The 12,039-nt window shown below is 43.1% G+C and overlaps 1 protein-coding gene across 4 annotated transcripts in view; it reads right to left on the bottom strand.

Moving 5' to 3' along the window:
- LOC124162166 (fat-like cadherin-related tumor suppressor homolog) overlaps nucleotides 1-11,506 on the bottom strand; it is a 524,021-nt gene extending 512,515 nt beyond the window's left edge. For all 4 annotated transcript variants that reach the window (XM_046538584.1, XM_046538587.1, XM_046538585.1 and 1 more), the window contains exon 1: nucleotides 7,911-11,506. In XM_046538584.1, the coding sequence (XP_046394540.1) occupies nucleotides 7,911-11,436 (3,526 nt within the window). In that variant the 5' untranslated portion in view covers nucleotides 11,437-11,506. The remainder of the gene's footprint in view (nucleotides 1-7,910) is intronic.
- Between the last annotated feature and the right edge of the window lie 533 nt (nucleotides 11,507-12,039).

The raw sequence follows: 12,039 nt of genomic DNA, 5'->3' as shown, positions 1-12,039 counted from the left end.
CATACCTGGCCATCTATTAGATATAAATTCATAAGCTATGGGCTTAATCAGTTCACCACTCTGGCTACAAATAGTTATCAAATATTTTAAAATAAATAAATGAGACAAATGTATAATATTTCATGATATCTACATCAAATTTCATACAATGGCTAAAAACATAAATATTTTTGCGCTGGTCTATGGGGAAGTTTGCAAGATAATATTCCCATCAAATATTTACTAAATATCGAATTTTGTATTATTATATTGTAGTTTTCTGCCGGTTAATGTGGGTTTTGTATCGTAAATTTTGCAATTAACATTGGTTTCTCTCCCCTACCAAGTTGGATTTCACATTAAAGCCTACTCCCTGTAACATTATCTCTCCGCTAAATTCGAGATTCACAAGGTTTTTAAATACATATAAATAACGTGCACTGATCAGGGGAGGATGTGCCAACAGAAAATGTCCTATAACTACTCCAACTTATGTATAGCGAATAAAATACTAAGCATAAATGTTACAAGCTTTGGAGTATAAAAATAATTTTAAAAGGTATACAAACTATTTCAGGCTAAAATTCAATCGATTTATGAATAAAAGAAGGCAATTACGATGGTAAGGACAGCCAGCTTTAATCCAAGTTATTTTTTGTTCATGACCTGGTTTCGATAAAAAAATTGTACTAAGGTGTGCAAGAATAAGTTTCAGATAGCAACTGAAGATGACATATCACCACGAATAAAACAGAATTTAAGTGTAATTGAAATATTGTGTCCTATCCATCATGAAAATTGCTCACGATGTTCCCCCTAACACCCAGCTATTTATAAAAAGGACAGTGTTTTAGCTTCCTTCGTACAAAAATTAAATAACAAAAGTAAGTATCTACAAATATCGCAAAAAGTAAGAAGCTTACGAAAATAACAAGCTTTGGTTTCTACAACTTAACCTTAAACCGCCGAGAGATCCTTAATTTTTGCTCAAGCGTTGCTCTGAGTAGCCATTAAAAAATTGATTGGGATTAGGAAATTTAGCTTCAATCGCAAATCTCGCTACTGTTTGTGTACCAATAAATTTCTTATAAAGGCATTTTTACTAACATAAGAGAATTTCTTTCATAGAGAGGGAAATCAATATCAAAAACGTTTGTTATCGAGACAATTAAGAATTTAAACACCATATCAATATCGCTGAAATCTCTATGACTGATAAAAATGCTGCAATGCATATTGTAATTTAAGGCCACAACAATTCAGTGTAATGATAAGTGTACCGTTAGCGGTATGTGTTGCCAGCAGGTAAAGGCATTGCTACGAATGGTGGAATAACGTATCCCTTGAAATTCTAGAATCGATAGGAACACACGCATTAACCCGAAGGCAGAAGTGAAAGGAACAATGAAAGGGACCACTAAGCGGGAAAATTGGCAGACTGCTTTCGATTTCATCGCGAGAGACAAGGGGTGACGTCGTGCGGCGTCGTTTCGAGGAAACTGCGCTATATCCTGCGGAGAAAAGTGGACACCTTATCGGCGAACGAAAAGATATAAAGAAAGATGTGACACATTAATATATTTCTGCGAGCAAAGCAGAAAGAAACGTTACCGCGGTAAGACCAAAAGGTTAACGGGATTACTGGAGAAAACGACGTCCGAAGGGATCAACAAGATAAAGGAATCCGCAGAAAACGGAAAAGAAAGGGCTTCCTTTAGATGAAAAAGTTGTTGTACTTTGTTTCAATTATGTCCATCAAGAGGTACAAAAAAATCTCCTGCCATTCAAAGAAATTGAGAGCGGTTGCAATATCAACGTTGAAGTACCGATTGCAATAAATACAGTCTACCTGTATACCTAGGTAAAAATAATATAACCGTAGCTATTAGAACAAATCAATGCCTACAGAGAAGGAATTGGATTTCGAACAATCTGGAGGTAAAATATCATAAACAATCACACTATTTAATTCGATCGCGCACACACAAAATGACAGTGGGCTTTGGAGGAAAGCTATTAAAAATGAAGTAAGGAAGACAAACAGAAATTGTCTAGAATTCCTCGAACCTTAATCTTTGCTCAAGTGTTGCCCTGTGTAGCCATTTTATGCATTAATTGGGATTAGGAAATTTACCTCCAATGTTAGACCTCATCAGCTAATGTTTGTGCACCAATATATTAATTACGAAGGCTTCTTTATTAAGAAAATTACTTTCATACAGAAGGAAACCAAAGTCAAAAACAGTAGTTATCGAGACAATTAAGAACCTTAATACCATATTAACTCACCTAAAGACTCTAAGATTGATAAAAAATGTAACTGTAATGCGTGGTGAAAGTTTAAAAACCTAGATTGTTTTACTAAAATTGTTTTATTATGCAATGGTGAGTAATAGCATTTTTTTATCTTCAGTAACTAGTCAATGAAACGATACATTTCGTCACACGGAGATTTAATAGTAAATGATAATGTGAAAATTAATATAAATCATCGAAAATGGTAGTCTCATTATTATTATTATAGGCAATCAAGCGGTAATGGTAGGTTTAAATGGGCGATTATCGAATCCCAGGATATCCCTCTTAAATTCTCAGTGAGTCTTATTCTTTCATTATTCATATCCTTCCATAAGCCTTCATTCTATCTAAAAATTATAATCTCTTCCTCTCCTTTCCCAGTTTACCAAATATTAATTTACGAAATCACCTTGACTCTGTCCTCTATTCCAACACTGAACTTCAAATACAAAGAAAATAGACAGATCGCATTTTAAACACTAATTTATGTCAGGTCAGAGACTGCAAATTAGGTGAGGTATATGGAATAGTTATTGGCAATTTGATCCACATATCTCAGAGAAAATGCCTCGCGCTGCGATTCGGAATCGAATTCAGGCGATTAGAAGGACGTACACGAGGAAGACCGGGCAGACATGAGTACGCTGAACGAGGTAGACAAAGAATGTCTCGGGGACAGAAGTCGGGTACATTGCAGGGGGAGCTGCGAAGATGTAGGTAGCTACGGAGGCGCCGAGATGGGAACAAAGGCGGAAATCACGAGGCAGAATACTGACGGTGCAGGCAAAAAATATCGCTCATCGTGAAGGCTGGTGAGGAACTGAACGAAACCGAAGAAATTAATGAATCATTAATCTTCCGTTCACTCAGCCACGGAATCGCTTTTCATAAAAATGATTAGGTTTTTGCAAGGGAAAGATAGGTAATAGCGACAAAAATCTTATCCATTCAACCATTCGTTCAAAAGTTCAAAATGAAAACACGTGAAAAAGCCACTCACTTCACATAAGTTGGTGACGTCATTATAGTTAATGTTAATGAACTATTTTGGGGAAAGCATTTTATTGAGGAAATGAATCGCACATGAAAGTGCAAATAACAACGAACCAAGTGATGTCAATTCAAAAGGTCAAGGAGGAGCTGAGAAGCAGTGAACCAAACGTCATGAGCTAGTGATGCCAGCAGCTCATATCCAAAAGGCTTAATAGAGATTTTTTTCGCTTGCAAATAGTCTGAGAAGTATGCAAATATTCATAAACGAAAAAATACGGTTCCTTTACTTTAAACTCCGTTAAACAATGGAATTTAGTTAGTGGTGAACGAACCCATAGGGCAATCAAGAAGTTCAATCACGGACTTCATTAAAGGAGGCCCAGAACATGACGGTTAATCGTTCTATCTGTTGCCGTATCGCATGCATTTTATTCGAAGGCGCCAATAGGCAGTGGTATCGCGTTCAGTGTGACTTTTGCCATTAACCGTAGTGGAAGTGGTCTTTTTTAGATGGCACTAGTCTCTCATGCGTTAAATGAGTGGTATATATGATCTATAGGCTAAGTTACTTATTACAGTCGTGTATTTCCACATGATAAGTGGATATCGATGACTGGTAGAGCCGCGAGTGGTAATTTTGAAATCCGATTTAAATGCATGCGGAGCGACAACAATTCTAACGGCGGACTTGAGAACCGTCCAATGTTATATTCGTGAGGGTGAGCATGAAATAAAAAAGGAAAACGCGTAAGGATGAAAACAGAAGAGGACAGTTTCCCCCACTCACTACTTCCTTCCCCCACACACGCCTTGACTCGATCCGTCTGGGCAATAATCCCCGAGTGTTTACGAGTGCGACGGTTGAGTCGGCCACCAGATGGCAGGTGCACGAGAAGAGCGTTGATCTCGAGCGGAGGGAAGAGGGGTGAAGATGGTCGAGTCGGTAAGATTCGCAGAGGCTGGGGCGGCAAGGTCCAGGGTTGCCAACTTCCCGATTTGCAGCATCAACTCACACGGGGAGTCACGGTGGAGGGGTACGCTGGAAGCCGTCATAAAGGCGTCTCGGAAGTACTTCAGCGTGCTGCATCACAGGATGCAGTACTACTAAACCAAACAATATGAACATGAGGAACAGTTGAGCAGACGAACTCAACAGTAGGAATATCATGATTCATAAAGGCCTATTCTGAAGACTGAGAGCTAGTCCTGATAGTCCAGGAGATGAAACTTCCAATGATACGGAGGAGGCGGATGGCTTTGATTGAGGGAGTACTATGCGGGGTGGGGATGCTAAAAATAGTATTAGAGAGATTTATGCTAGGTGAACGGAATGGGGAGGGGTGGAAAACAATACAATTTAAAGAGACAATGAAAGAAAATAGGAGATAATAGGTCTTGCAAGAAATTTGCGATGGAAGTTAACTTCAGGGATTAGGACTGCCAGTGTAATTAGAAAAATACTACATTTATGCCTGCCATAACCATAAAAGTACCACGGCTAGGTCGCCGAGTTGAACATTGGAAGCAGCCCAACTAGGAGTAAATTATATGAGCAGCAAGTATATTTTTAAGGCTTAGTTACACGATACATTTATCTATACGAATATGAGAATGCATTAGCTGTTTTGGTGGACCGGAACGGAACATGATCGAATGCAAAAACAAAATTAGAGCAGGTCTATTTATCTATTCATGCGTTCACATAAGTTGGGTGGTTACATGGTGAATTCTCGCGATCATTCTCTCGTTCATGCAGTTAAATATTAAGCCGTAAGAGTGATTTTGATGGACCGGGACGGATCATAATAGAATGCATGAACCAAAATAGAACAGGTTCTATTATCTATTCATCAGTTCTCATAAGTTGGGTTAAGGTGCATTTTCGAGATCATTCTACCGTTCACGTATTTAAATATTAACTCATAAGTATTAATTCACCAACTTAAAACAATACTCAAATGGCTTAATCATAACCACCTAGCAAGGAAACAGCGGCCGCATATTTGCGTAGCAATATATACCTAATCAGAAATTAATCCATTCAAACAACATATGTCTATTAGCAGAAAATAAACATAACGATTTGGCTAAAATACAATCAATATTAAGGAGAACATAGATGTGTTTCAAGGAGCACCTTACATAAAACGATGGGGAATCAACCTTGCATGAAAATGAAGAAACTAACGAAACGCATCGCAGTAGCTGTCAACGAAGGTAGGAGTACATATGCATTAAATGGATACATTATTTCTTTTATGCTTCGGTGAACCCAGCAGCGAGAAAATCCGTCAAGAGCGGCAACACCGGATTCTGCAGAGATCAGCGCACGGAGGACCCGCGTTTGCCGGAGGGAGAAGCGAGCGTTTAGGGCAGGTAGGGGAAGGTAAGAGACGAGACGCCGCGTGGCGCGCCGGGAAGAAGGACAAAGAAAAGCCGCGGCAGACGAAAAAGCAGGGAGTCGGAGTAGCGGAGGAAGTCATTTTCCGGAGCGAGTAGCTGTGCCGGAGATAATATCGGCAATCAAACGTCTAAAAACCGACCGAGCTCCGACAAAAAAAGGACAAGACTACAACCCAACACCTTGTCTCCTCCACACACGCCCTGTGCATGCCTACTGGACGAACCACTTCCATACGATACCACCGATTAGGCTAGAGGTAGTTATGAATAACGTCGATCTCGAACAAAATTGAAAATCGGGTTTTAATAGTAAATCAAATCGAGGAAATCGAGATCGAGCAATGATTATCGAGTTTCGACTTCACGATTCAAAATTCACATTTTCAACTTCGATCTTGACCGTTTCGTTTAATGCCAGAACGTCACGAACGGCCAGTGATAACGTCATCTGTTTCACTTGGCAGACTTTTTTCTAATTCCGGCAGAATTGGAAGGCTCGCTCTCGATCATCAAGAAAGCATCCCATTCAGTAGATCTTTCTTAAAAATTTTAGAGAAATCGAACGCTTACAAAATTTGCGTGCATTCCAAAATGTTTAATGCTAGTAATTCTAGCATGTATATTATAGCTATATTTCAATTTAATACACAAATGTACATAGTATGTTTTTCGAACGAATAATGAACATGTTATTGTACATTTTTTTCATTAAAGAAATGTCAATTTATTTCATTAATCGATCTTTTGGTTCAAATTCCTATGTTTGTTGAAAAGTTGAGCCTTTTCAATTCGATTAAAAATAGATTTCAACCGACAGTTTTCCATCACCAGCAGACGAATTATGCATTCATTAATAAAATATCTTTTCCCTTGAGCTAAAACCTTGTCGCGGTGGAAAGGATAGCGCGTTCCTATGACTCCTACAGATGCACTGGCGGGATTAATTCTAAATTGCCAGATAAAAAATGCCAGATAGTTCGAAGGATAGGAGCCAGACGATAGATAGTCCACGTGATGGCGTGGCGTTAAAAAACACTGTTGGAATGGAAGTGGGAAACCCTGCCAACTATCTCTCCAAAAGATTCAAAATAATTATCACAAGGAAAATTAAAAAAGATTAATTATGCGGAACAAAAACATAATTAAGAAGAGTTTAAAGACATTCTTTAATTGGTGAATGAAAAGAAAAATTTATGATAACACCTGCCTATAAGGAAAAAGGAAACAAACTTTTTACATATAAAAAAAAGTTAAATGCTTATTTCTTTCCTTTTCCGTATTCTTCATAATATAAGAATATAGCTTGGGAAACTTGAGATCATTTTTGTAAGTACACACAAAAAAGTTCTCCAAAGGGCAACTCAAGTTCACCTCAATATTACTTTCTTCCCCTCCACGATGGTATAGCATGCGATATTAAATTCCCCAAATAAGTACCTTCCCATGCATAGAACTTAATACGATATTCACCAAATATTCGCAATTGGTATCAAATGAGTTTAGAGTAGAGAACCCAGCGTTGAGAGTAAAGAAGCGAAATATGACGGAGCTAAATAATTAAATTTGAAAGAGGAATGGGCAATAAAAAGGTTATTATCACAAGATATACACTAACAAGAGACCGAGAGCATGGAAGTCTCAGGAATGTAAGAGGTAGTCAAATCAAGAGACAAAGATGGTTCCCAAACTCCGGCGGTAAGGTGACCATCTATCGGATATGATGATAATATTACTGGGGGAATAATCAGCTAAGTTATGAGAATTATTTAAATCAACGGACGAAATGAAAGAAGTATCTCAATAAGTATCTCGCGGTTTCTTAGCTCTTGTTTAGATTCACTAACAATAACAAACGAAGGGTAGTCACATAAGTTTATCGTGATCTCAAAAAAATTTAAATTACCTTACAATCAAAGTGATCGCTTATTGTAAGTTCCTCCATTTCAATTTATCTCAACCGGCAGCCCAGCAGTAGCGGATCCAGGATAGGGACAACGGGGTAGACTAAGTGAGGTAAACCCCGGAAGTATTGCGGGTCTGAACAAAAATTACCATTCTATATGATGTAAATTGGGTCTATGGGGGGGGGGACAAGAGGGCTATAGCCTCCTCGCCCCCCCTCCATAGATTCGCCACTGCAGGCCAGTATTTATAAAATACTTTCCTTGATAAAGACATGTGAGCAAATATCTACGAATTCGGAGCTAATTATAACTTAAATGAAAGGTTCCTCTTACCTTGATCGTCAATTGAGAAATACCCCAGGCCGTCTCCGCCCCTGATGGAGTACGCCAACCTGCTGTCGTCGCCTGGAGGATCCGCATCCTTGGCCATCACTCTGGTCACTACAGTCCCAACAGGTTGGTTTTCCGGAACTGTTGCTGTGGCCACGAAATCCTCGAAACGCGGAGCGTGTCTGTTCTCGTTTACGTCAACAATTTCCACAAGGAGAGTCGTTTCGGAAGAGAGGGATGGGGAGCCCCTATCACGCGCAACTACTGTCAACAAGTGCGACTGTCTCTCCTCAAAGTCCAGGGTCGCTGCCGTGCGGATGGTACCGGTCAACGGGTCGACAGAGAAGGCAGACACAGGGAAACCACCCTCACCCACCAGGGAATAGCGTACCTCCCCGCCCGGGCCCAGGTCCGGGTCTGTAGCACCCGCGACAGCCACGACTGTTCCCACCGGAAGATCTTCCCGTGCCCTAACCGAGTGCCCGGCCGGAAGAGAGAAAAGGGGAGGGTTGTCGTTCACATCATCCACGATTACCCTGACAAGGGCATCCGTCCACAGGGCTTTTTCCTTTCCGCCGTCGGTGGCCCGCAACCTGAGCTCGTATGTAGCCCTTTTCTCTCTGTCCAATGGACCAGAAACGGTCAAGACACCGGCTACCGGATCCACTTTGAATTCTTCCGTGTCAGTCTCCAAGGAATAGGTTATCTTTGCGTTATCCCCCATGTCGGCATCCGTCGCGTTGGCTCTGAATATAATGGTGCCATTAGTGGCATTCTCGGGAACGTTGAAGCTGACCACGGATCTTTCAAACTTGGGTGCATTGTCATTGACGTCCAAGACAGCGACCGGAAGCATTCGCGAGGCCGACTTGGGTGGTCTGCCGAGGTCCCAGACAGTTATATTGAGCATGTATTCCGACTCCCTCTCGCGATCCATGCGACCGACCACTCTCAAGACACCCGTCTCCGCGTCCAACTTAAAGACTGAGTCGGTATCGCCTTCGGATATTCCAAACACCATCTTCCCATTGTACCCACGATCTCTGTCTCGCGCTCTCAGCTTAAGCAGCGAAGAACCGATTGCCACGGACTCGTTAACGAGGAGCTGAATGGGAAAGTCAAGGAACTCTGGAGAATGGACGTTGTCTCCGTAGCGACCGGGCATCATGGCGAAATCCTCTCGAGCCGCACTCGGAAAGTTGTTCTTCTCTGCAGCCGCCAGCACCTCCGTTAGTCTACGCGCCACTCCAGTATCCCGGCAGTCGAAAGCGGCGGCTTCCAGAGGGTTAGTCTCACTAGGTTTAGCATTAACCAGTACCATGTGGACCGACACTACATCAGCAAAGTGAGTTCCATCCGTTGCAGTCACATTCACCGTCCGCTCACTAGCTCCAACGTCGGTAAGGTCGCAGGTCACAGAGAGAACTCCAGATGTCGCATCCAAAGCAAAGCAGCCGTCCTCGTTTCCGGAAACGGTGCGATAGCTTATGATGTTCCCAGCATCAAAATCTAGGGCAGATAGCGTAAGAACCTCGGCTCCAATGGGCAAACGTCGGGAGACATGTCCGGAGCAAGCGATCTTTTCAAACTGTGGTCTATTGTCATTTACATCCCTTACTATCACCCTCAGCGTCATCTGGGTCTCCCGCCTGTATGGCTGTCCCCAGTCCGAAGCTCTTACCCTCAACACCCACTCTCTCTTCATCGATTCGTAATCCAATACTTGCGTAGTTCTTACTAGCCCACTGAAATGATCTACCTCAAATGGAACGGGAGCAAGATTTGCGATACTGTAGGATATGTAACCGTTCTCCCCTGAGTCGCGGTCTCTCGCAGTCACCTTCGCTACGGAGCTGCCAGCGGGCTCATTCTCATCCATTTCAACCTTCATTTCCGCTGCATCAAACAGTGGATCGTTGTCATTCGTGTCTTTAACGTTAATTTTGACTTTGGCGGACGATTGCTTCCTGGTTCCGGCGTTTCCTTGGTCAATAGCCGAGACCGTCAATGTATGGAACGCTCGATCTTCCGCATCAAGCGGCTTGGCAGTGTAAAGCATTCCAGTGTCGGGGTGTAACCTAAAATTCCCTCCTTCGTTTCCACCAACTATCTCTAGGAAGACCTGGGCATTCTTGCCCTCGTCAGCGTCCGTAACTTTCAGTCTTATGATCGGTGAATTCGGAGGAGTAGTTTCAGGCACGTCGACTTCGTAAATCTCTCGGTCGAAAACGGGTGCGTTATCGTTTGTGTCCGTAAGACGAACCGGTAGTGCACGGTAGCTCTGCCGAGGAGGCACGCCACAGTCCGTAGCTTTAAGAGTCAAGTTATACCCCCTAGGTGACCTCTCCCGGTCGAGAAGCCTCATGACCTCGACAGTGAACTCTCCCGGCCTTGCGGTGGGATCACCCGCGGGTCTTATGCGAAAGTGTCCATCAGGGTCCCCGTCTGCAATTTCGAGCGAACACACTTCACCGTGAGGACCAGAATCGCGATCAGCAACACGGACTATAGCGTAAACGTGAGCATTCGATTGCTCTACCAGATCCGGTAAAGGGTGGACGAAGATCTCAGGAGCGTGCAGGTTAACTTGCTTTACCCTAATATTCACCTTGGCCGTAACTTCGGAGTGGGAACCGAATGAGGTCTTGGCGAGCGACCCTCTGTCCCTAGCCACGACCGTCAGCTCGTGCATGGCCCTATCCGAGAACCGCAGCGGACGCGTCAACGAGATCTCCCCACTGACCGGATGGATGGCGAACTGAAGGGAGGGCTCGCGCAGGCTAAGGTACACCTCGCCGTTCTTCCCTTGATCTGGATCTTCGGCTTGGACCCTAAGGATGCTCTTGTGTAACGGCGTGTCTTCGGGAACGACGGCATCGTACGATTTGTTCAGGAAGAAGGGATTTAGGTCGTTCACATCCAGCACCATCACGTTCACCTTCGCTTCCGCCTCGAGAACCTCGTCCGTCCTACTCCATACACTTCTATGCGTCGAATTTTTTCTCGTTCCTGTCGCTCTAACCGTCAAGTGGTGCCATTCTTTCCGTTCCCTGTTGAGCACAACACCACCTTGCCTAGTTCTAACGAGCAAGAAGCAGAAATCGCCAACCACCCGCTCCTCTACCTTGAAAGTCTTGTCCCCGGCCACTATCTTGTACCTAACATCCACGTCAGAGTCCTCTTCGCCCAATGAGATGCCCATTCTGTCGGTGGGCGTGGCGTAGGTTTTGGCGAAAGAGTTTTCGGGGATGGTGACGTTGTATGACTCCTTGGTGAATCGGAAGGCTGGGGGACCCGGATCGTCCGCGGGTGGTGGAGATGCAGTGTCCGGGACGCTCGAGTCCTCCACGTCGGGCGGCGGATCTTCCGGCCCGGCTGAATTGGCACCCGGCGAGGGTTGAGAGGCGTCTTTGGAGGTGGCGGGCGGAGTGGATGCGGCGCCCGCCAACATGAGCAACAGCAGAAGACATTGACTCTTCGATGGCGCCCGGAGCCTTCGGCGGCGGAAGTGATGACGGGGATCCTCCATCTCTGCAGGAGGATGTGGGGCTTTGAAGGGGTGGGGCGCACCCTCAGCTCATGTCGAACGGATCCTTACGCTCTCTGGAAAGAAAAGAAGGAAAGGTTATGTCAGCAATATCTTGGCAAATTTAAACTCAAGAGATAAATTACTGTGAATAAAAATTGATTTGCGATGCATAATTTATTACTACACATTAAGGTCAGCGAGGAATTATACATTGAATGAAAGAAATTGTCACACTTCGAGATGATACCGTGAGGAACTCGAATTATTCAATGATATTACCTCGAAGGACATAACCTAACTTAATTTTTAAACTGTAATCTCGTAGTGAAGGTAACCTAAGCTTTCCCTTCTATAACATTCAACTTATGCAGGATAAGGCTAGAATTGCATGATAATGATAACAGATTACTACGATAAAATAAACGATTAAACTCTGCGCTCATTTCTATTGCAATCTTTGTTCTTAACATAATATTCTTTTGCATTAAGAGTTGAAAAAACAGCAAACCTGTGGGTAGGAGCAGGCGGCTAATTTCTTTCTAAGATATTATTTAAAATCTAGGTATAGCACATCGGCTTATTAAAATATTGACACGGCACAGG

This window comes from Ischnura elegans, chromosome 7 (genome assembly GCF_921293095.1).
Source record: "Ischnura elegans chromosome 7, ioIscEleg1.1, whole genome shotgun sequence".
NCBI classification, from domain to species: Eukaryota; Metazoa; Arthropoda; class Insecta; order Odonata; family Coenagrionidae; genus Ischnura; species Ischnura elegans.
Note: the sequence above shows the minus strand (reverse complement) of the source record. Positions and strands in the feature narration are given on the sequence as shown.